The sequence below is a fragment of the Eptesicus fuscus genome, chromosome 11 (genome assembly GCF_027574615.1).
Source record: "Eptesicus fuscus isolate TK198812 chromosome 11, DD_ASM_mEF_20220401, whole genome shotgun sequence".
NCBI lineage: Eukaryota > Metazoa > Chordata > Mammalia > Chiroptera > Vespertilionidae > Eptesicus > Eptesicus fuscus.
The window spans coordinates 62278258-62302952 of NC_072483.1; the positions used below are offsets into that span (position 1 = coordinate 62278258).

At 47.4% G+C, this 24695-nt stretch overlaps 1 protein-coding gene across 1 annotated transcript in view; it reads right to left on the bottom strand.

The window, feature by feature from the left end:
- INPP5D (inositol polyphosphate-5-phosphatase D) overlaps positions 1 to 24695 on the bottom strand; it is a 97028-nt gene that overhangs the window by 14383 nt on the left and 57950 nt on the right. Inside the window, exons 8-21 of the mRNA XM_028140589.2 lie at positions 24544 to 24615; positions 23399 to 23522; positions 19146 to 19252; positions 17199 to 17301; positions 15461 to 15657; positions 14906 to 15023; positions 12217 to 12313; positions 11616 to 11754; positions 9912 to 10020; positions 9648 to 9736; positions 6469 to 6550; positions 5789 to 5878; positions 3135 to 3248; positions 1760 to 1842 (exon numbers count right to left, since the gene is read on the bottom strand). Of these exons, the coding sequence (XP_027996390.2) occupies positions 1760 to 1842; positions 3135 to 3248; positions 5789 to 5878; positions 6469 to 6550; positions 9648 to 9736; positions 9912 to 10020; positions 11616 to 11754; positions 12217 to 12313; positions 14906 to 15023; positions 15461 to 15657; positions 17199 to 17301; positions 19146 to 19252; positions 23399 to 23522; positions 24544 to 24615 (1524 nt within the window). The remainder of the gene's footprint in view (positions 1 to 1759; positions 1843 to 3134; positions 3249 to 5788; positions 5879 to 6468; positions 6551 to 9647; positions 9737 to 9911; positions 10021 to 11615; positions 11755 to 12216; positions 12314 to 14905; positions 15024 to 15460; positions 15658 to 17198; positions 17302 to 19145; positions 19253 to 23398; positions 23523 to 24543; positions 24616 to 24695) is intronic.

The window sequence follows — 24695 nt, forward strand, 5'->3', positions numbered from 1 at the left end:
GTTCCAGAGCCACACCAACCACTCCGTTCACTGACTTGTCATGATGGCCGGCTAGAAGTTTGACCCTGGGCCAGGTGCAGCGGATGCAGGAAGACCCTGCCCTCTCAGGCAGCAGGGGGAGCAAGGTGACTGGTGTCTGAGGAATGTCTGTGGGTACACACTCACCATGGTGGGGGCAACGGGGGGTGGGGCAGGAGAGAGTGTCAGGGTGTCCTGAAGGGGTTTTAGAGGATGAAGAGAGAGGAGGAGGTAAGAGAGGTGGGTGGTAGGGTTCAGGGAGTAGGAGGGAGTGCTGGGGGAGCAAATGAGGCTGGAGATGGCGGAGGGGCTGGGAGCCACGCCGAGGAGCTTAGGCTCATCCCAGGCAACAGCAGAGAATGGACAGGATAAAGAAGGGTATGCCAGGCTGAGGCAGGCATTCCAGAAAGATTCATTAGGAATCAAGATGCTTTAGCAAGAAGAAAGGAGGGACAGAGACCTTGGGGAGGTGGCGGTGGGTGGAGAGGAGGGGACAGAGACAGGAGGAGCATCAGGTCTTGGAAGTGGACAGTGTGCTGCAGGGACTGGGATGCTGATATTCTTCCCGACAAACAAAGGCAAAAAGAAGCCATTTGGGTGCTGCATGGGAGCAGCTGGGAGAAGACGCAGCAGGGTGGGGAGGGTGGATAAGGCAGGATGTCACCGTGGAGCCAAGAACCACCAGGACGCAGTACCCGAAAACAGCCCAGGACCCTGACAGTTCACTCCCGCCTCACTCCCCGATCAGAGTGTACCCTAATTAGGAGACTGCGATTCGGGCATCGGCCTCTGCTCAAGAGATGATACGGCCTTTGTGTGTGTGGCCCAAGAGTTGGTTCCAATCAACAGTTAATGTCAGTGTGGGCAGCCCAGCCCCTGAAACCTGAGCCTTGGGAGAGGATGGCTCCCTTTAGCTATTAAAAGCCATCCTTCAAACCTCATCTAGCGTGGCACCTCTAAAGAACCTTCCAGGGAAAGCCTGAGACCCCCACCCATGTGGTAGATTTCCCCAGACTTATACCTTCCCTCTATGTACCCCTCCCTGGTTATGGGACAAAGAAGCAGGTCCTTCTCTACTGTGCACCCAGCATGAACATCGAGATGTGTCCACCATAAATTTCACATCATAAAAACAGTCCTGGGTTTCAGGTAGAAAACCATTTTTTTTCTGCAATAAACATGAATGTGCTCCCACTAAGTTTTGCCTACATGTTTTTAATTAGAACCCTCTGCTCACACAGGTCATGGTCGTAGCAAGTTCTCTCTGCATTCAGTGTTCGTGTAGGAGCCAGTGGACTCCTCTCTACACCTTCACTTGACCCTCCGAGCTGTGGCTGACCAGGCGGAAGGACTATTGCAGGGGAGTTGGGGCCTCAGGGGTCTGTTGCTGAAATCATGTGACCGTGAACAAACCTCTCTGGGATGTGCCTCAGTTTCCTTCTTTGTAAAGCCAAAGTGACCCCTAGATCTCTCCCACGATCCATTATGGGAATTGAAATCCATTTAGAAATATTGGGGCCACTAGACAAAGGCTCATGTTTACCCATCGCTGAAAGCAAGCTACAAGCTACCTTAAAAGAGAGCTGGCCCAGAGGTGGGTACGTCTGTGGGGCCTCTCCCACATTTGGCCCCTGGGATGTCCACTCCCTCTGGTCACGTCCCCCAGAGCTCTGCCATTGCCCAGCCCTGCTGGCTGGGTAATTGCAAAATCCTCCCTGGGAATGTGCTCTTCTTGAATTACCTTTGGAAGGGTCTCACCAAACCTCACCACCAACTCCCCTTCGCTTCCTTCTTCATTTTCTCCTTCCTGACTCTTGACAAAACCTGTTGGAGGACAAGACGGCTGGTTCTCAGAGGACATAATAAGAACCAGACAGAACAGACTCCCAGGGCCGGCCCACTGGATCAATGAAGATACTGTCTGCCTCTCTCTGTAGGGGCCACAGCATCGTTTAGAAGTTGGGCTTGTTGGGGATTCTGTTTTGGTGTAGGGGATGGTCATTTGCCAATGGGCTCTAGTTATTTTTAGGAAAATCAGATTTCCCTCCGTTTTGGCTCCTCTTTGCAACAAACCAGGCAACTAGAAATCATCATTTCTCAGACAAGGAGGTTAGGGAACATGACAGCTCTCCCACGCCACTCAAGATAGCAGCCTTTTGAGAAGCTAATTTAAGCTTCCTCGAATATGCTGTTTCCATAGAAATGCAAGCAAATGTCTTGATAGTTTATTAAAAACACCCACATGAAAATCCTCATAATTTTTGGAAGAGCTTTGGCCCTGCTTGGTGAACTGGGACCTGGAGAGTTTGTGGAGAAGGTGGGCCTTTCACCAGGACTGGGCCCAGGTGAGTCGGGGGTGGAACAGCCTGCAGCTGGGGGCTCAGGTCTTCTTCCTGATTTCTGGAAGCTCCCATCATCCTGTCACCTCTTCTGATGGAGTTGATTCTATCCCTGCTACCACCACCACTACCCAGACCATCTCAGCGAAGAGAGCTAGACACCACACGGGTCTTTTCACACAGAACAGCTTTAGATGACATGCCTAGAGGTGCCACCTGGAAAGAGCGTTTTGTGCTAACTGATGGCAGAGAGGAGGCCGGTCATGTCCAGCTTGTTCTCGGATGCTGCAGATCACCTAGGAAAGTGCCCATGGTGTAGGACAGAGCATAGGCAGCTTGGGGCCTGGTCCTGGCCTCCTGTACCTCTGGACCTTCACTCAGGACCCTCTGGTTGACTCAGAACCTGGATTGGGGGACCCTCAGGTGGGCTATACTTTACTCTAAGGGGCAAGGGAAGAATCCAGCTGCCCAGTTGCCTACAAGGCTGAGGGATCAGTGCATTAGTGACTGCCCTGTCCCTGGAGCAGCAGTGGTCTGCTTTGTAAAGCCAAGACGTCTAGATCTCTTCCACGATCCATTATGGGAATTGAAATCCATTCAGAAATATTGGGGCTACTAGACACAGGCTACATTATAGGGGTCCCCTTGTATCCTCCATCTGTAGCCCTGCTTCTCGGACCCCCCTTGAGTCCATCCCAGAGGGAGAAATGGGGCAAAGCTTCATTATGACGCAGAGTCGTGCCTGCTGCAACCAAAGGAAGCCCAACGACCCCTTACTCTCTAAACAGCTCGAGTGGAACTCCAGGTAGAATTTGGTCTGGGACTTGGTCTTCAGGGTGGCAAAGCATCTGAGAAACTCGATCTGCCCTTGGCTGTCGACAGTCCCGGGGCCTGGAACAGGTGAGAACAGAGATTGGGTTCCACAGTGTGCCTGGAGATGGAGCATTTCAAATCAGCCCCAGCCCCTCAACACGTTCTTTCCTGGGGTCCAGGAAGGTGGGAGTCCAGGGGGAAGAGAAGTTTTCCCCAAAGTCACACCACCCACACTGAGTGTCCCCATGGCGGTAACAGCCTCTGTGACGAATCACAAACTGGTGGGACAGAGTGAGAACAGCCAAGAATTCTAGGATCAGAGCTGCTTTCAGCTTTGGTACTAGAGCTACATGGCCTCGGGCAATGCCCTGAAGCTCACTGCCTCAGTCTCCCTATTAGTTCCAGCAAAGAGAACTTGTCTGATGGCTCAGCAGCCGAATACCAAAATCCACCTCATTTCTAAGTTCAGGTTGTGAGGGATCCCTGCTCTTCCTTCCTCAGGCACTGTGACCTCTGAGCTCTTCCACTCACTCATGCTGAGAACTTGCTCTCAACGCTATTCATTTAGAAAATGCGTTTGCAAGCATTCTTAGGCTGGTTTTGAACATGTGTTCTGACCTTCCATATAAATTCTGAGCCACCTGAGAGCAAGGACAGACATTTCCTTCCTCTGTCTTTCACATCCTTCCTTCTTTTCTGTTTTTTTTTTTTTCTTTTCCCCAGCTTTATTGAGGAGTTACTGACAAACATAATTGTGCATATTTAAAATGTATGACATGGCCGAAACCAGTTTGGCTCAGTGGATAGAGCGTCGGCCTGCGGACTCAAGGGTCCCAGGTTCGATTCCGGTCAGGGGCATGTGCCTTGGTTGCGGGCACATCCCTAGTGGGGGGTGTGCAGGAGGCGGCTGATCGATGTTTCTCTCTCATAGATGTTTCTAACTCTCTGTCCCTCTCTCTTCCTCTCTGTAGAAAATCAATAAAATATATTTAAAAAATAAATAAATAAAATGTATGACATGATGATTTTATACACATACACATTGTGAAGTGATTGCCAAGATCAAGATAATGAACACATCCATCACCACCTGTTTTGTGGGGATTTCTGGTGTGGTGAGAACACTCAAGATCTTCTCTCAGTAAATTTCAAGTATACAATACGGTTATACTGTATTATTACCTATAGTCACCAGGCTGAATAGAACCCCAGAACTTCTTTATCTTATAATTGGAAGTTTGTACCCTTTGACCTACATCTCCCCATTTCCTTCACCTCCCTCCCACCCCCCGCCCCAGCAACCACCATCCTATTCTGTTTCCATGATCTATGAAATCTGATTTTTAAAAAAGTTTCCACACATAAGTGATTCCATGCAGTACTTGTGTGTTTTTGTCTGGCTTAGTTTACTTAGCTTTCCTTTCTTTTTTTAAGCCCACAGCATCTAGGCCAGGCTCTGCTTAGGTAGATGTTCAACCAACACTCAATGCAGGTCATGGGGGCTTGTGAGCATGTACAGGGGCTGAGTCCCTGTGGAGGGCAAGCCTGACACTGAGGATGCAATGAGGGTCCTCATCGAGGGTGCAATGGCAGGGGCCACTCATCAATGCTGCAGGAACTCAGAGATAGGAGAGATGGGTGGGAGGTGGGGAAGAGGTGGAAGGTTCTAGAAAGCCACAGTGGCCAGAGCTAGGAGGGAGACAGGATGGTGGGTCATAGCTGCATGGAGTGGGGAGGCCACATCGCTGGGGCCAGGAATGTTAGACCCAACAGAATGGAGAAGCATCCCAGGAAGACTGTTGCAGCCTCATCTACATCCATCATAGCACAAAGGACACAGTGATACAGGCTTTTCCAACCTGTGTTGAGCCCCCTGCTCAACCTTCATAAATGAGTCTGGACTGTCTGCTGCCCACAGAAGTGGGGGTTGGTAGAGAATGTGATAACATGGCTCCCCAGTCCCCTAGGCCCAGGGCTGGACATGCCAGAGAGAACACCAGCCATTGTTAGGATGAGGGTGGCCTAGTGACCAGGGCTGAGCTGGTTTTTTGAAAACTTACCTGTAAATCTAAGTATTATTTAGTCAGTCATTGCATCCCATCTTCACATTTTTATTATCTCTGCTTATCATGAAGCTGCACTAATATCGACTTAAATTTTCTTTAGACTCACTTTTTAAACTTTAATAAACGTATTTAAGAACATCTATCACAAGACTAAATGGAAAAATCAGTGTTTCTTGCCTTACACAGAAGAGATAAACTTAAAACATATTAAGATAAATGTATTACTAATAAATGGTATCAAGGACCCATCTAGGATTGTCTTTGATGGGAGACGTGCCACACCTTAGAAAACACTCATTTACCTAATTTTAAAGACTGTATTAGACTCAAGACTTAAAAGGCTGATGTATTTGCCACAGAGAGCAAGAAAATGCTTTGGACTGAAATCATGATGTGGCTTGGACATGAAGAAACCAGATAAACAGACTGTGGATTTGCTGGAAGAAGGGGCCTTCATCTAATGCAGACAATTGACTCTTGCTACCAGAAGACGAGTGCCCGAGGCCCCTGTCTTTGTGGAATATGAAGGGACGGACACTGCCCACCACTTACCATTTTTGGAGACAAACTGAGAGGTGACTCCTGCCTCAAATGTGGCAAAAACAGGGCTGTGGTCACTTGTCATGATGTCACTGGTGCTGCCTGCAGGGAAAGAAAGGCATTTCTGAGCAAGGAAAGAGAAACCCTTCTGGTCAAACCAAAGATGGCAAACCCATAGCAGAAATCAACTCACACTGATGGAAGCGTCCAGAAGTTTTGTACCTGTCATTTCACTGACCTTCCACAACTACACTCAAAAGTCTCAGTAACTGTGTGTGACACCGTCTCCTCCATAGCTAAAATGTGCCTATGCTAGGTTTTCATGGTCTAAGCACTCTGTTGTATTGGTGAGAAGCTCATGGCCCAGAATGGGATGGGGGTTTAAATCACTGAGCTCATTGGTAAGAGAGATGGCACCTTCCCCCATCCCACAAGGACTGGCAGTATCAGGAGAGGGTAGAGGTGATGAAGTGTAGACACAGAGGGTAGACAACTCTTTTAAGGAGCCAGTGAGAAGGCAGTAGAGCAGTTTGGAGTGGGAAAGAGAGAGAACACAGTTCTAGAAATACTGAGGATACACCCACTTCTTCAGGTGACCAACCTGACTAGGGCTGCAGGGAGTCTCCCATTTTACAGATGGACAGATCAGAGCCCTTTACTTAGGGCATTGAACCTCCCAGCATGCCACTCACCATAGGACTGACACACCACATGCACCAGGGGGTACGACTTCCAGAGGACTCGGTCACACCAGGAGGGCAAGTTGTATTTCATCTGCAAATCAAAGTCACAAGCTATGTAAAATGCCTGCAACTTTAAAAAATATGTGTATCAGTAAAAGAAAAGATGAACTTGTGGCCTTCATAACCCTTGGCTTCATCTGCTGTTGGTTCTTTATAGAATTACCTGTAGGTGGCTTTAAACCCTTTTTGCTTGCTTCAAGTCCCAACTCCACTGCCATGCCCCACACTTTCAGACTCCCTGGACTCCAGCTTTAGAACAAAGATTGATTCACCTGGCTGTGCTCCCTTACCTATCCTCCTCACTATTTCAGAATCTCATGTATTTTTATATTCTCTTGTTTTTTTTTCTAACTCAGATAAACCTCTCTACCAGTATTTTCAACCTAGTCTCTGCTTATCTTCTCCAGCTACTTCCTTTAATAACATACTCCAGCCAGTACACCTGATCCACCCATTCACACATCCATCCATCTATCTACTTATCCATTCATCCTACCATCCATCTACTTATTCATTCACCAACCCATCCATCCATCCATCCATCCATCCATCCATCCATCCATCCATCCATCCACCCACCCACCCATCCATCTACCACCTAACCAATTGGGTATGGTTAACAAGGCAACCTGGCAATGATAACAATCCTCTTTAATCAATATCCTTATTTCCTTAAGTTCCAGCTCTTTCTCCTCTGCCTACGAATGTAAAGGTACTCATCCTAAAGGAACCTACCCTTGCCATCACCTTCAATATTTTTCTTTTCTTATTTTTATCAATTTTCTTTCAAGAATGTTCTCTTTTTGCCTTTACTTTTAGACTGTCCATTTATGTGTGTGTGTTTTTTAACCCGAGGTACAACTTACATACAGTAAAGTGTACTAATCTTAAATGTATAGCTTGAGGAATTTTTACATTAGCATACATCCATTTACCACTACCCAGATCAAGATTTAGAAAATTTCCGTCATCACAAAAGGTTCCCTGTCGCTTCCTTGTCAATACTATCACCTCCTTGAGGTGAACACTATTATGAATAATGTCCCCACTGATTAATTTTGGCTACTCTTGAACTTATACATGGACTCATCCAATATACAGTCAACCCTCAAAGAACACAAATTGACTGCACAGGTCCCTTATACACAGATTTTTTCCCCAATAAATATGTACAGTACTATAAATCTATTTTCTTTTCCTTTTGATTTTCTTGATAACATTTTCTTTTTTCCAGTTTACTTTATTGTAAGACTACAATATATAACACATATAATGTATAAAATATGTGTTCATCGACTATTTATGTTATGGGTGAGGATTCTGGTCAACAGTAGGCTATTAATAGTTAAGTTTTGGGGGAGTCAAAGGTTATATATGGATTTCCTATTGAATGGGGTCAGCACCCTAACCCCTGAGTTGTTCAAGGGGCAATTAAATACTCTTTTTTGTCTGGCCTCTTTCACTAATGTTGTTGCATATAGATGTTCTTTCACATAATTACTGTGGTTGTATTGCACTGTATGTATACACCACATTTGTCCATTCTACTGTTAATGGAAGTAGGATTGTTTTCAGTTTTTGGACATTGTAAAAAAAGCTATAACCATTCTTGTATTTGTCTTTTGGTGAACAAATGTACTGATTTCTCTTGTGTATAAACCAAGGTGGAATAGCTTAATCACGGGGTAGATGCATGTGTAGTTGCATAGATTCTGCCAAACTGTCATTTCTTTAACCTTGCAGTTCTCAGCATTGGCCACCCCGGAGAATTACCGGTGGAGCTTCACAAAGATATAGAAAGTGGGGCCCCACTCCAGATCTACTGGATCACAACCTGTGGGGATGAGTCCCAGACAACTGCATCTCTGAAAAACTCCACCAGTGACTCATCTGCATAGCCTTGGTAAAGAGCTACCTTGTCCTCCTGCAGCCTGGATTTCACCTCTAAGACTCTGTGCACATTGTTCTTTTAATGTCTACCGAAAACTCTGAGCCACAAGTCCAGCTCTTCAGGCAGGGTCACGTGACTGGCACACGTTCTCGACTCACATTTCATACTGGTTACCACTAGTCTGTGATGCTGAGCTGTGCGGTTGGTCTTCCCACCACCTACCAAGCATACTTTTTCCATCTCCTTTGTTGTCTGCTTCTTCCTCTCATCTCTTACCATCGATGGACCTCAGATCTGTCCCTAGCTCTTCTCTACTAATTTCTGCTCACTCTTTGTCTTCTCTGCAGACGACTCTCAAATCTATGACCCAGCCCTGGCATTTCTCTTTAGCATCAATCTAGTATTTTAACTGCCTTCTGGATGTTTTCTGAGATTTTCCACAAATATTGTACAATAAGTCTAAAAAATAAGCTCTATTTTATCCTTCCAAGCCAGCTCTGCCTTCTGATTTTCTAGTTTTTAATCCATGGCAATCTGATCTGCATCCGTCATTGTCACAGTCTTATAGTATATTTATCTTGTTTTGTCTTTCCCACTCTAAACTCTTGGGGGACAGACACCCCACTCCTCTTTGATCTCCCTCACCTAGCAGAGTACCCAGTCCATCACAGGTCATCAGTAAATATCTGTCAAACAAAAATAAATAAATGCTTTATTGCAGCTTTCCCCAAACACAGTTACTTGAAACACAAGTGGCCTCATCTGATGTTAACTGATATTCCATAATCAATCAAGTTTGGCACCTGAAGTTCCTCAAGGAGAATACAATGTTCATAAGTCCACAAAGGCTCTGGTAAGTCACAGCAAGAAGCTTGTTTAATGATGAATCACTTGGCAGATTAGCATATATATTTGCTAAGTGAGCTTCAGAAACCAGTTAAGGGAATAACACTTTAAGTCCTCTCAGAATCTTCAAATACCTGGATAAAAGGTAAATACTGTAGGAGTCATGAGTCCAACTCCTCACAGTGTCTAAATCTGGCTGCTCAGCCTCTCCTTAGAGGTTTTTGCTCTATGACACAATCTACATGAGATTTCTATTTTCTTCTTTTTCTTGTTGCCTAGTGGAAAAGGACATTCATCCGTCTGTTCACCTTTATAGGAACAGTTACAAGAGCAGTGAGATGTACAAGGAGTGTGGAGATGGAGGGCAGGCGAGGTGTCTATGAGGACTCACCCCCGTGGCTTTCTGCTTAGTGTAGGCATATTTCTCCCGAGTCAGTCTTTCAAAACGGTAGGTGGGCGCGAATGTGATTTCTTCCTCCTCTGAAACCAAACAAAACCCTGGTTTCAGCTTTCATTCCCACGTTTCACATCTGGCCAAGTTTCCTTCTCCTCCAGACATAACACCCCTCTCCCCACCGCCCCTTGAGGATATTCGGGGAGAAGGGGAGACAGAACGATGGCTGGAGAGGGTCCCGGGGAGGATGTCAGTTCTTACCGAAGTGCAGGAAAACCTTCTGCTCCTTCCTCTCCATGAGCAGCTGGTCGTGGGACAGGAGGTCTGTGTACTGCTGCTGCTTGATCTTCTGGATAATGGTTTCTGCCTCCTGGAGCAAGGACATGGCCACTGTGAGACACCCCTCTTCACCAACGTGCTCAGGAGGCACATCCTCGCCTGCTGCCCACCGCACCAGACCCCGGAGCCTCGGTGCTGCACCAGCCCCCAGCCCCCAACCCCCACCTGGGGTTGCTGGGTTGGTGCTTCTTAGCTCAACCATTTTTACAGGGAAAATCCTGCAATAGTGAAATATCAACCTGATAACATAAGTTCCCGGTTATTCCAAATTTGCTGAGGGGCATTTTATTTCTTCATATTGTCTTTTAATATCATCTTATTAACACTTCATTAGGTATGTAGGTATGTCTCTATTGCTCTCTCTCTCTGGGAAATGAGCCAGCCTGCTGTAAGGCCATGAAAGGATGTGAAATCCCATCAGGCCTCTGTGATCTGGGCTGGGACCTCTGGAGTCGGTGTGACATCCAGAGGATGTGCTGGCCTTGGAAGCCAGCAGTCCTCTCTCCCGAGAATTGTTACCTCTGTTCTGACCAATGCACTTGGTCATCTCCTGGTGAGTAAATGGCTGTGACAGCCCCTTAGACTGTGAAGGGTCCCTATCCACCCCTCTCTCATCTGCCTGCTCAGTAGGAGGGAGAGAAGGAAAGGGGCCATGAGAAGCACCTTGAGAGGAAGGAGGGGAGGGAGTGGTCAGGGAGTCATGGCGGGCCCTAAGCCACCCAGTCTCTGCAGAGCTGCTGTGGCAGCGGGAGGCGGAGACGGCTGAGGGATGTGGGACAGTGGGAAAGTCGAGGTTCAATTCCAGCTTTGTCCGTGATCTGTAACAGGCCCAAGGCCTTTTCCTTGGCCTGTCTGTGCCCCAGGATTCCCTCTGCTCTGTAAAAGTAGGTCACAGCATGGCAGCTAGACACGGACACAACAGGCAGTTAACCAAGGTCTCTGGGCAGACGGGCTCGGTTCTGCTCCTAGGTCTGGCTCCTGCCCCATCTTCCTTCCAGGAACACGAAAACAACCTCATCTGGTTCTAGATGCATCCAGTGGCCATGCCTGTCCACCCGCTTCCCTTCCCGAGGGTGCAAGGCTGCATCTGTGCCACGTGGCCCTCTGACCACTGCTCACTGGACCAGGGGTGGGCATCCAACCTAGAGAATGGCTTCCCTGGGCTGGACAGTGACCTGTGATTTGGGGAGAAAACAGCTGCTCAAGTCAGACTTCAGCCTCTGCTGGCGACCTGGGACTGGCAGGCTGAGGGGTGCAGCCAGCCAGTGGGAGGACAGAGGCAGAGTGGTGGTGAGGAGGGGCAGCAGGGACAGGCATGTGGGAACTAGGCATGAGCACAGGCAACCCATAAAGAAAGGCGGACACTCCGCAATGGGAACAGTTTTGAGTCTCAGAGGTGGAGTAGCTGCCTTGGCCCAGTTCGGTCTATGTGTCTCCATGGTCCTCTGCCCTGTGACAATGCAAGGGAGCCTCTGTCCCTTGCAGGCCAGCCCGACAGACACTGGTCACCCAGGTGGAAGCCCCTCACCCGATGGAAAGCTCCCCGCCCAGGTGGGCAGCCCCAGCCCCAGGCAGATAGCTCCTCACCCAAATGCGCAGCCCCAGCCCCAGTGGGCAGCTCCTTACCGAGGTGGGCAGCTCCACACGGTAGTTGAGGTCCCCGAGCCAGAAGAGGTGGGTGAAGCGGTGAGTGATGTTAAAGGGACTCAGTTTCTTGTCTCCCAGAGCCAGAAACCGGAGAATGTTCGTATAGTTTTGGTTTCGCCTGATTAAATGACAAAACAGCCATCTTAGCACAGGGCTCCCTACTCCTCCATGGTGGGACATCAGAGGGGCAGGAGGGGAACCAAGACTTGAATTTCTGGCTCTGTGGCAGCAGACCACGGCCCGGGCCCCGGGAGCACGTGCTCAACGGGAATCAGAATCGTGACTGTTCTAGATGGCTGTCTTCACGACCAACTGGCATCTGTCAGTGTGCCCCAGAGGAGGTTCTCCCCTTTAGAAAGAAGTGGCATTTGGGTGTCTGTTCGGTTAATGACACAGGAAATGTCTGCTCTGCCCTTCAGACGAGACTCCTCCACACAGAGCTGCAGTTGCCTCTGAAGAGACCACGGGGAAAGCCCTCAAAGGGTCCCAGCCGAGGCCTGAGCAGTCCGTCTTTATCAGAGGTGTGAGGTCTGTCTGGACAAAAAATCTGACACAGGCTCTCAGGAACAAACGCTATTACCTGAGTTTCTTCTCGCTTCCGGAAGTCAAGTGGCTGTTGACAAACCCCAAGGAGGTTCCGTTGAACATGAACGACACCCCCACGGCTCCCTTATTTCCTGAAGAGAGGGAGAAAGAAGTCAGAATGTCAAACAGGCAAACCTGCCTTGCACCAGGACATCAAGGTGAAGAAAGAGGGGCGGAAGCAGGTGTGGGAAAGTGGAAGAGAAGGAAGAAAGCAAAACCTAAGGGGGTGGTGGTGGGGGGATGTGACAAGTGACAGGCTGGGGGATGAGACTCCGTCAGAGGAGTAAGAAAACAAGGGGAATGAATGGTCAGCAGCGTTGGGTTCTCTGAAGGGCTAAGGGAGGAGGTCGCCAGTGTAACCCATCCTGGCATCTCCCCGGAAGGGACTCTCGGTCACCACACATTCCAGGTAGGCAGGACACGAAAAGCAGCCAGAAGCTAGGGAAAGAAGATTCAGGAGGAGGAGACAGGTCTGAGGGTGTGTGTGTGTGTGGGGGGGGGGGGGCGACCTTCCACCCAGCTAACTCCAGGTTCCTGTGAGACCAAAATCCGCACCTAAAACACCACTTTTTCTATCAGTTTTACTCTCTTCTAGACCAGCGGTTCTCAAAGTGTGTTCCCTGGCCCCGCAGCATCAGCATCACCTGGGAACGTGTGGGAAGTACACCTTCTCAGGCCCTGCCCTGGACCTGCTGAATCTGGGGTGGGGTGCAGTGATCTGGGTTTGCCGAGTCCTCTAGGTCAGGGGTGGGTAAACACTGGTCCACCACCAGCTAAAAATGGTTTTTACACTTTTAGACAGTTGGAAAAATCAAAAGAAGACTATTTTATGACACATTAAAATGATATGAAATTTAAGTTTCAGAATCCATAAACAACATTTCATTGGAACACGGCCACACCCATAGACAGAGATGAGTAGGTGCAACAGAGACTGCATGACCTGTAGAGCCTAAAATATCACTATCTGGCCTTTTAGAGAAAGTCTGCCGACCTCTGTTCTAGGTGATTCTGACACGTGAAGTCTGAGAACATGGTCTGCCCAATACAGCAGCTATGAGCCTACGTACGGAGCCCTTGAAACATGGCTGATCCAAACTGAGATGGGCCCTGAGTGTCAATGACACATCGGAATTATCAGCCTTGGTAAGAAACACAGAGTGGAAATTCTAATAATTTTCTTTATTGAATACCTATTGAAATGGCAATCTTTTGAATGTATAAGGCTTGATAAATTTTATTGTTAAAATTGACTTTGGCCCTAGCTGGATAGGCAAACCCAGATCACTGAGCTCTACCCCAGATTCAGCTAGGGCCAAAATTGACTTTGGCTCAGTGGATAGAGCATCGGCCTGTGGACTGAAGGGTCTGGGTTCGATTCTGGTCAAGGGCACATGCCCGAGTTGCGAGCTTGATCCCCAGTAGGGGGCGTGCAGGAGGCAGTTGATCAGTGATTCTCTCTCATCATTGATGTTTCTATCTCTCCCTTTCCCTTCCTCTCTGAAATGAATAAAAATATATAGTTTTAAAAAATTGACTTTGCCTGTTTTCTTTTCTTTAATGTGGCTAAGAGAATATTTAAACCCCCCACATGGCTCCCCTTCTGTCTGGGCTGGACAGCTCTGGGCAAAGCATGGGTTTGAAAGGACCTTGGGGATAAGCCGGCACCACCTCCTTGGGAAGGGGTGGGTGGCCCAGCAGAGACCGAACAAGCACTAGAAAGAGGTTCCTGGGCAGAAGAAGGGCGTAGGCTTCACGACAGGGCAGCTACTGAGACAGGAAGGAAGGAGGCACGAGGGGGTGTGGACACGGGCAGGTGCGGTTTGTCAGCAGAAAATTTGAGAGAGCTCTTCACAATCAATTACAACAATTCTTCTATTTCCTGTTCTCTCTGGGACTGTCCTGTCCCTGACTCCAACCCCCAGAAACCACTGGCCTCGCCCTCACCTCTGTCCTCACCCACGTAGGGCACCTGCCACACATACTCACAGACAGAATCACACAGATAGATTCATGTGTACACTCACTTATACACCCACAGATTCACACTCACACCCTCATGGGGTCCTCTGCTCTTATTCCGATTCTCTGAAGCATCCCGATGAGTCCCACTGGCTCAGAGTCACATCCCACCTGAGTCAGTCTAGATCCAGATTGGGGTTGGCAACCTACACCTGTGGCCAACTCGAGCCCACAGCCTGTGTTGTGAATAAAGTTTTACAGAACAGCTCCTCCCATTCATTTCATGCATCTGTGTTTGCTTTTGTGTGACAGCAGTGGGGACGAGGAAGAGGAGTGGAAGCAGGTGGCTTTTATATGGCCCATAAAGCCTCAAGTATTTACTCCCTGGTCCTTCACAGTAAATGTGTTGACCCCCTCCTAGGTCCCTGACACTCAAGGTGGGGCCTTCGGACCAGCACTGACACTACCTAGTTGGAAACGCAGGATTCGGGCCCCACCTGACCTGCTGAATCAGAACCTGCATGTCAGCCCAATCCCTGGAGTGCTGGTGTCGACCCAGATGAGTTTCTGCTGGGGTGACCAACCACCCTGGTTGTCCCAGGACCAGGGGATCTCAGGATCTGAGAACCCGTTTGTAATCTGGGACGTCCCAGTGGAGCCGGACAGGATGGGTGGGCATGTCAGCAGGAGCCTGCTATGAATAGGTGGCCCTCTCTGCTCACCCAGAGTGTTGGCGATGCCCGTCTTCACGTTGTCGGTGCAGATGTGGCTGATCCGGTTCTCATGCTCGGGCTTGGCCAGCACCACAATGCGAATGTTCCAGAGGGTGTGGATGGCGATCTGGTGGGGAGGACAACGTTGTGACCCTCGGCCAGGGCGTACTGCCTGACCCTGGAGCAAGAGATTCACACCCAGTCCTCACCTCCCAGGTGTGGAGTTCCCTGTCTGTAACCCCTAAACTTTGGGGGACTCCTAGGGATGTCCCACAGGTGACACAAAGTATCTTAAAGATGAGAGCCAGGACTGAAGAAGTTTCAATGAAGTAAAGCACAGGTAGGACCCTGTCACTTTCAGCAACACCCATGGGCCCCATCAATTTCTGAATACAGGTTCCCTTCTCTGGCCCTGGAAGGTAGGGGAGAACCACGAAGTACCCGGACAACTTTGGAAGTTGAGAGTTGAGATGCTGAGCCCACTATTGCCTCTAAGATGTCCTGGCTGGCCTTGCAAAGCCCGCTCCCCTGGAGTCCCAGCTGGGGCCATGGCCAGCTGCTCACCGTTTTAAAAGTCATGCTGGTGATTTCTTGCAGGGAGTTTTTGAGTATCTCTAGCCACTCCTTCTCCCCCAGGGGGTCCTCCTGGGTGCCAATAACGTAGATGTCGTGGGGGATGTAATCAGCAGAGTCATCCCGCGTCTTCCCCTGCCCCTTGGAGAGAAACCAGGACGTGATCTTCTTGGGAGGGGGGGCGTTACCTTCAACAGCAAAACCCAACACCAAGTGAGTCGCAGGTACAACAGAAGAATTCAAACAGAGGTGGGGGAAGGATTGGGGTGGGGGAGTCACACAGACATGAAAACCATTCAGGCCACCCAACAAAATACCTTAGATGGAGAACTAGGTACTATCATCCCCAGTTACATTTCTTTTTAAAGGTAATGTGAAGTTTCAAAGACTAGAAACATAGAAGATTCCACATGGTGTCTTGAACTAGTTGCACATGAGGTCCAACACCAGCTGGTCTTTGAAGCCACATTGGGAACTGAGACACAGTCCTCGAGAAATATACATTCTGTTGTCAAGACGACCCCATAGGGTAGGCTGACAGGTGTGGGCTTCTAGCCCACGGTTGGGAGATAACAATGGCTTCCTTGCAAAAGAGAGATCTCAGCCAAGGTCTGATGTGAGGGTGTTAGCTAGAGAATTGGGAGGAGTGTGCAGACCCCCCTTCACTCCCTCCTTTCCCGATGCTGCTGGGCGACTATCTGCTGCGTCGGGACGGGGTGGGCCTGACTCTGCTTCAGACCAGGTTGGGGAGATAGACACCCAGTTAAGTTAGAATTTCAGATAAACAACAGATAATCTTCAGAATAAATATATCCCATGCAATATCTGTTGGTCTGAAATTCAAATTTAATTGGGCATCCTATATCTACTTATTTTTCATCTCGGGCTGAATACTCACACTAAATATATCATTTAGCATAATTTACAGTTAGTATATGAATATATATTAGTATATAAGAACATAGTACATATTTAGTATACATCTAGTACTTATTTCTAGCTGCATAGTTATACTAAATATTTAGTAAAATTTACATTCAGCATGTAATATTTATGTATTTGGAATATAATACATATTTATATATAAATATATAATATATACATTTAGTGTAATATATAGTTAGTATATATATATATGGTGTCTCAAAAAATGTATACATACTATGTCTATAGATTCTATTACATTTTGAAAATAAAATGTATTTTAATAAATTCTGCCTTTATAATTATTCAAAGTGTGTATACATTTTTTCTGGGACACCCTGTATGTATGCATTTCTAGGTAAACACCTATACCAAAAATTATTTGTTATTTACATGAAATTCAAATTTAATTGGGCATCATCTCTCTCTTCTCTTGCTGTCTCTATCTCTGTCTCTGGCAATGCTACTCAAGGAAGTTCTTTCTTTCTTTGGGTCCGGGGACCCTTGGCGGGCTGCCTAAGACTGGCAGGTGCCCAAGAGCCCCTTCACCAAGACATGCAGATTCTTTACCGAATATTCTCCAACTTAGACACACAATGTAACCCTCTGCAGTGGCTCTTGTGGTATGAGTCCCAGGACTTGCCCCCTTATCTATCGTCTTAGGAAAATGCTAGAATTCCCTAGAAGGGAGGCTGCGCTGGTAGGCTGGGGTTGGGGGGACAGGTTCCCCCCTTTTGAAGATGCCGGATGCAGGAAGTAGAACCCAAGGGGAGGCGACATGAGGAGGGGAGGCAGCTGTACCTACCCATGTTCCAGGTGCCGATGAAGATGGTGATCATGTCGGGCTCAGGCTGCTCCGAGTGCTTGTTCTTCATCTGCTGCAGGAGCTGGCAGAAGCCTTCTCTCTTCTAGGGATTGAAGGGCAGACAGACTCAGAAAGGCCTCTGCACCCACACATTACACTCTCAAGTGCTTGACCAGCTTCAGGAAAACTGAGAGGCACAAATCAGGATGCACTTCCAGGAGGGCAATGGGGAAATGGGTCCCAAGACTAAGAAAGTGGCTGTTCTGTGGCCCAGCTGCGCCACGGCAGGGACCAGACTCCAGGAGAATATTCAGCAACTGGACAAGGGCCCCACCATGTCGAGGAACTACAGCATGCGTTTCAATATGGAAAAAATGAGAAACAACCTTAATGTCCAATCTTAGGAAAGGAATTCATAATGGTATTATGGGTCATCCATACACTAGAATACTATAGAGTTCAAAAATTGTGGTGCAGAAATACTTTATCAATAAGGATAGATGGGCAAATATATTGTTAAGTATAAAAAGCCTGTTGACAAAACAGTATGAATAGCATCATTACATTTAAAAAAATATATTTTATTGATTTCAGAGAGGAAGGGAGAGGGAGAGAGAGATAGAAACATCAATGATGAAAGAGAACCATTGATTGGCTGCCTCCTACACGCTCCTTACTGGGGGTTGAGCCCACAACCTGGGCATGTGCCCTTGACTGGAATCAAACCCGGGATCCTTTAGTCTGCAGGCCGATAATATATCCATTGAGCTAAACCAGCTAGGACAGCATCATTACATTTTTATAAAAAAAGACCACAAAACCCATCCTGAAAGATATTGTCCAAGGTTTACTAGTGGTAGACAGGTGTTTTTATTTTAAATTTTTTGCTTATTTGTAACTTTTCCACTAATGAGACTAGATGACTTGTGTAATGAAAGACAATTTAAAGTAAAGAAACTAATTGAATAGAACACAGGAAGGCTATCAGAGTCTCCTTAGTAGTCTTTATTTTGTTATCCTGGAAACCTGCCTTTAGTTTGGGATGACTCAAAATTTGGAGCCTCAGTTTACTGCTATGTCTCAACCCTTCTGAGCTTGCAGCATTGGGTAGCACTGGTTTTGGGACCTATGTCCCTGTGCCCAGAACAATGCCCAGCCAGGCCTTCCATCATCTGTCTGGCCCCCACTTCCTTGTTTCTCTCAGCCCCTTCCCTATCATTCCTCATAGTCCTCCCCACCCTCTCGGACAATTCTGGGCACCCTCAGTCCCCTCCCCCCACCTCCCCACTGGCTTCCCACCAGCCCAACCCTGCCATGTCACCCAGAGGGCACTTGATGGGGGCCGTCCCTGGGAACCTGTACTGGAAGCCCTTGTCCCTGAGCCTTACCACAGTGCCAACGTGTGGTCAGCTGACACCGGATGCTCTAGGAGCCCTCTGTGTCCTGCCTCATAGGCTAAGGTTACAATGGTGGGTTTCAGCCCCTGGTTGGCATGTCAGAGGTGAGATTAGGTCACGGAGAACCCTGCCCATGCAATGTCCAAAGTCCCCGAGTATTCCCATTGGCTCGAATTACCTCTCACTCCAGGAGCCAGTCCTAACAGGCACCTTACTTCTGCAGACTGGGGCAGTGTGCAGAAATGGAGAGACCACTGGTTGGGACTCAGGGTTAAATGTGGGGTGCCCCAGAACACTTCCTAGTGTAGCTCAGAGAAGCTAACGGCCTCCCAATGGGGCTGCGTAAACACAGCTTGGGCAGACAGCGTGGAGGAGGGGAAAGACGATAGGGCTGTGACTGCTCAAATCCCAGCTGGGTTCAGCTTTCCCAGGTGGAAAATGGGTTGTGAGAACTGAGTGAGCTCTTGGTACGAACTTCCAGGCACAGAGCCCATCTTGGAAAACATGCATCCCTCATTCCCCTCTCGCTGTCTTAGCAATCATCACTTACTTTGGAATCAGCAAAAACATATTCCTTCCGCAGGGTCTTCTCCTTCTCTGTTTCCACCAAAATCACCAACTTGTTCAGAAACTTCTGAGACTTGATGAGTTGCAGGACTTAAGAGAAATGCAAGTTCACTTATTCATTCACCTACTAATCACCCAATATATACAGAGTGTACACTACATTCTGGCATCTGACCATCCACAACCCTGACTCTCCCATCCTCAGGCAGAGCACCAAATTTGTGCCTAGTTTCCCAGATCCCTTTGTTCCTGGCTGCTCTTCCAGGGAGAAGCTCATGCTTAGAAAGACTGGCAAGCAAGAGGTGGCCTGGTCAGAGCAGAGAGAGCGTGGCTAATCGTCTTCTCATATTCCTCCCTTTCCCCCTTTTCTTTATTTCTTTCTCCTCCTCCCTATCTCCTTTCCTACTTTTGCTTTGCTTTTAATTTATAGCTAAATTTTTTATTTCTATCAATGATTAAAAGACTCAAGTTATTCTATAAGATTAGTACATATAATAGAACCCCTCAATCCCATCTCCCTCCAATGTTTTGCTTCCTAGAAAAAACCACTTTCAGTTCTCTTAATGGACTCTTTTGGAATTTTACTCCATCTCTAAATAACATCTATATTGATACTTCCTGTGTTTCAGGTTTAAATATTTCAATTGCATATTGACTTTGCATTATGGAAGATGACAGTTTAGCTCTCTTTCATACATACAGCCTGTCCCCCCTCTCGCCATCTTCCTCCCCCCACCAATTCTAATGCCGGTCCCCCCATCATCTTTCCAATAATTATATCATCATTTTGGCTGGGTAACTAGTCAGTGTTTTGTATTATGACTATGAAAATGCTACTGACAGACAAGTCCTGATTGTTTCTCTACACAGCCTTTTGTTTTTCCAGGAATTAATGATTGCCATGTTTTTTCATTGGTCCTAACTTTGTACCTCTCTTTTCCACATGATCAAGCGCTTTTATCAATTTTATCATCCTGGGAGAGCCTCTGGGCCTTCTCTTCCCTGGACAGGTGACCTCTAGACACATAGCCATTACTTTAGGGCCTTCCTTATACATCATCTAAGAACCCATTCACCTGTCTTTCTTGTATTACATCCCATTTTTTTGGATCTCATGTCTTCCTCTTTCTTGGTTTATGCCCTCATTTTGGTAGAGTAACATCTCTAGTAGCTTCCCAAGAAAGGCGGAGTAGGTGATAAATGTTTGGAGGCCTCGCATGTCTGAAAACTTTACCCTCACGCTTCACTAACAGAACCCTAAGGCTGAAATAATTTTCCTCAGACCCTGGAGACCTTGTCTCATCATCTCTGGCTTATAGCATTGCTTCTGAGCAACTCAGTGTTGTTCTGACCTGCCTGCGTGCATGAGTTCACACAGCAGGCCTGACTGCTATCCTTGGAAAGCCTGCTTTCTAGGTGGCCCTGGGCTGGCATCTGGAACTTGGATTTGGGGAGGGCTCCCAGCATTTGCTGAACTGCTAAGAGCAGCTCATGGTACTAACAACAGAGTTTAACCTGAACCCCTGCTCTCCTCCAGGGAGTCTGAAATTGGGTAAGTGCCAGGCAGAGAGTGTCTACATGACCAGCCCCAGTAAAAGTCCTGGAACCTGAATCTCTTATGAGTTTCCCTGGTAGATAGCTCTTCACATGTGTGTTCACACCTCATTGCTGGAGGAATTGTGTGTCCCATGGGGCTGCACCAGGAGCAGACACCTGAGAATCACTGAACCTGGAGGTGACCTTGGGGACCCCAAACACAGTCTGTAATTCTATCTTCTGTGTTAAAGTTTTTAGGATCTTTTCTTTGCATGCAGTGTTGTAAGCATTCCCAATGTTGTGTGTGTATCAGGGTAGAACAATTTTCCTCTGTTGTGCTGGGCACTTGATGGACCATATTCCATCTGGAAACTGGTGTTGTTCAGTACTGAGATTTTTCTTAAATTATTTCTTTAATATATTTTCTCACTCTGTTTCCATTTTCTCTTATTGACACTTATTATTTTGATAGTTAACCTCCTAACTGGTCTTCTAATTTTAAAAAATCTCTTCTATTATTCCCTCACTTTGTCCATTTGTTCTACCTCCTGGGAGCTTTCCTCAATTTTATCTTTCTACCTTTCCTTCAAGTTTTTATTGTTTAAAGTATATTTTATTGATTTTAGAGAAAGGGAGGGAGAGAGAGAGAGAGAGAGAGAAACATCAATGAAATTGGCTGCCTCCCGCATGCCCCATACTGGGGATTGAGCCCGAAATAAGGGCATGTGCTCTGATCAGGAATCGAATAGTACTCAACCAACTGATCTACACTGCCAGTTACAAAGGCCACCTAAATACACAGCCACATGAACTGTGGTATTTCACTGGTCTAGAACTCACTCATTCATTCCCTCAGTATACATCTATTGATCACCTACTCTGTGACAAACACTATTCTAAACTGGTGGTAAATACGTCAGTGCCCACAAGACAACATCTTCAGCCCTGACTTTGGCATGCAAGGCCCTACCCCACATCTGGGACCCCATTTCCTACTGCTCCTCTCTTTAGGGCCACAAGTATCATGTAATTCCCCTAATATCCTGCTCTATTCCTTGCACATGCCAACGTTTTAGTCCAAGAGTCCTCTCTGCCTCATGCTTGGTGAACTAATTCTTCAAAGCCCAGACAGAGCTATCTCTGTGGTATAAAGCCTCCTTGCACCATCCAACAGCTGAGCTAATCAATCCACTTGCCTCTGACATACATTCTAATACAGGCTCACATGTCAGCTTCCACCTTCAAATTGCTAATTCTTTGAGGGAAAGTCTATAAGTCAGAGCCGGCCTATGGCAGATGTTCAGAAAAAAAAAAAGTCTTTGAATTAAGCTGACAAGAGTTCACAGTGCTTTTTAGAATCCTGGGAGGTATTTCTTTCAACCCAGAAACCTCCAGGTTTTTTTTTTAGAACAATCAGGCACTCTTTGATAATCTCTTCACTCATGTTAGGTTTCTCCTTTCTCTTCTCAGAGTTGGGACCGGCCTTTCAGTTTTAACTCACTCTCTGTGACAGGTAAGAGGAAAGTATGGCTTTAAGCTGATCACTTTCAACACAGTCCTCTCCTGCTAAAACCTTCAGTAAATCCCCATCTCTCCTGCCCAACTTGGCAGTGGACAGAGTGGTCCTGCCCAACACTGTGATCAACTCTGCGTGACTATGGTGGCCTGTCACGCTCATGTCTAAGGACTTCATTCCTGATCCATCTTCGCTGCTCTATTCTGCCTTCCTCACAACTACCCTGGATGTTTTCCTTCTCAGCACTTAATCAATAGCTGAAATCATTGTGTTGATATACAGGATGGGCAAAAGTAGGTTTACACTTGTGAGTATGTAAAATAGTTTAATTTTGTATTATTATTGTTCATTAATTATTGTATTATTTTCGATATGAACAACTGTAAACCTACTTTGCCCCACCCTGTATTTTGAGTATTTATGGTCACTCAACACTCTGGAATGTAAATTCCGTGCAGGTAGAGGCCTTGGATCCCCAGTGCTTAGCCCATAGTAACTTGCCCATAAGCATCTGGTATGTGAACATGTCCCATTTTACTGATGAATTTAATTGATGGTGTAAAGCTTCAGGTGCTGCGAGTGGCTCCTACATGCTAGACTCTTTCCTAAGGAGCCTTACATGCAGATTACTCAGTTAATCCTTATCAACCTATTTTATAGATGAGGAATCTGAAGTCTAGTGCAGTTAAGTTGTCCAGGGTCACACAGCTGCTAAGAGGCAGAGCTGGGATGTGAATTTGAGCAGTTTGGTTTCAGAGTCCATGCACTTGAAACTGTCTCTCAGTCTCTGTTACACTAAAGATTTGGGCCAGAGCCCTGATTTGGGCCAGAGCCCTTACGCATGCAGGACCCTGGACCAGGCCCCGGGAGGTGACTATATGCGTCAACCTGGCCCCCACTGGGGAGGAATGCATCACAGAGCTGCCACATTTCCCCAGGATTCAGAGGAAGGAGGCGGAATGGACAGGGCTCAGGAAGGAGGGGGCCTGAGAGGTGGGTCCTAGAGCTGGGTGTGTGTGTGTGTGTGTGTGTGGGGGGGGTTCCACAAGCAGGATGGGGCAGAGGGTATCCTAGCATAGGGGTGGCATGTGCCTAGCAGGACGTGCATCCCCAGCCGCCTTCTGCTGACCAGTCATCAGTAAGAGCACTAACAGATGAGAGCATTATGGGTGTGAGGGTCTTACTTTTCTTGTGGCTGTAGAACTTGTCCTCAGAACCATCCTTGGACTTCTTAATGATCAGTTTCCCAGTCTCAACATCAACTTTGAGCTGCAACTTCTGAGGAAGTGCCAGAGACTCTGACTTGACCTATGAAGAGAGGGAGAAGAGAAAGGTGGGGTAAGGGGAGGAGAAGAAGACGGGGGAGAGATGTAGGTCATCTCTTCTCTGTCCAGGCTTTCACGAGCTCCTCATCTATATGGCTGGGCAGTCCTTGGCCAGTTCAGCCTCTGTGCCCCATATTGGGCCACCTGGTTTCTATTTCTAAGCCTCCCTTGCCCAGGGCCACACACCCAGATTTCCACTGGCAGCTCCCAAGAATTGCTAAAATATGGCAAGAAGCCCAGCCAGTCTGCTGTGTGCACATTAGTTCTTCTACCAACAGGTTTGGTGGAAGAAACAGATGAACTACTGGAAAATTATTCATTCACCGCCTAGTCTGACAACACTCATTAATTTGATGTTGTCTACTTCCAGGAAGGATTTTACTAATAGATTTAAGCTCCTGATCCTTGTTACAACTAATAATTGAACATTGATTGATAATAATTAGGAAAAATACAAATGCCATGCTCAGAAGACAGAATTATCATCAGGACTAGAAAGGATGTTGGGGGGAGGGACATCTTGGGACCTCTTGATCTGTGCTTCTGAATATGGGACCAGGGCTGCAATGGATGCATCAGAATCTCTGGGGAGAATTAAGAAAAACAAATTTCTGGGCCGGAGCCTGGGGATTTTAACTCACTCACTTCTGGGGAAATCATGGGACATGCATTTCCCCCTCCCCCCTAATTCTCCCTTAAGGCACTATACAGCTAGTTTGAAGGTCCCATTTGATGTCACTCACTAGCCCTTTGAGAAGGACAAAGTTTAAGTCATCTTGGGCCAAGAGGCTCTTTCCTGAGGAGCCTCCCCATGAAGGAGGTTCCACAGATTCATATGGACACCCATTCTAATGCTGAAACATCTTCACAGGTGGCTCCACTGACTGCTAATCTCAGTTGCTGGGCTCCTTGACCTTGTACAGGTGAGCCCAAAGCCCTCCTTCCACAGGGAAGAGAATGTCCCTCAGTCTCCAACTGCAAAGCACAAGGGCACAACCACTTACCTCAAAGGTGACTGGAGGGATGAGAGAACGCCGGTGGGGAGACTCGGGTCCCTCATGTAGCAAGGCCTTGACCTGTGGGTATAAATGTACAAAGCCATTGAGGCTGGGAGGTGAAGAGAAAGCAGCATCTTTGGGGCAGTCAAAGGGAGCAC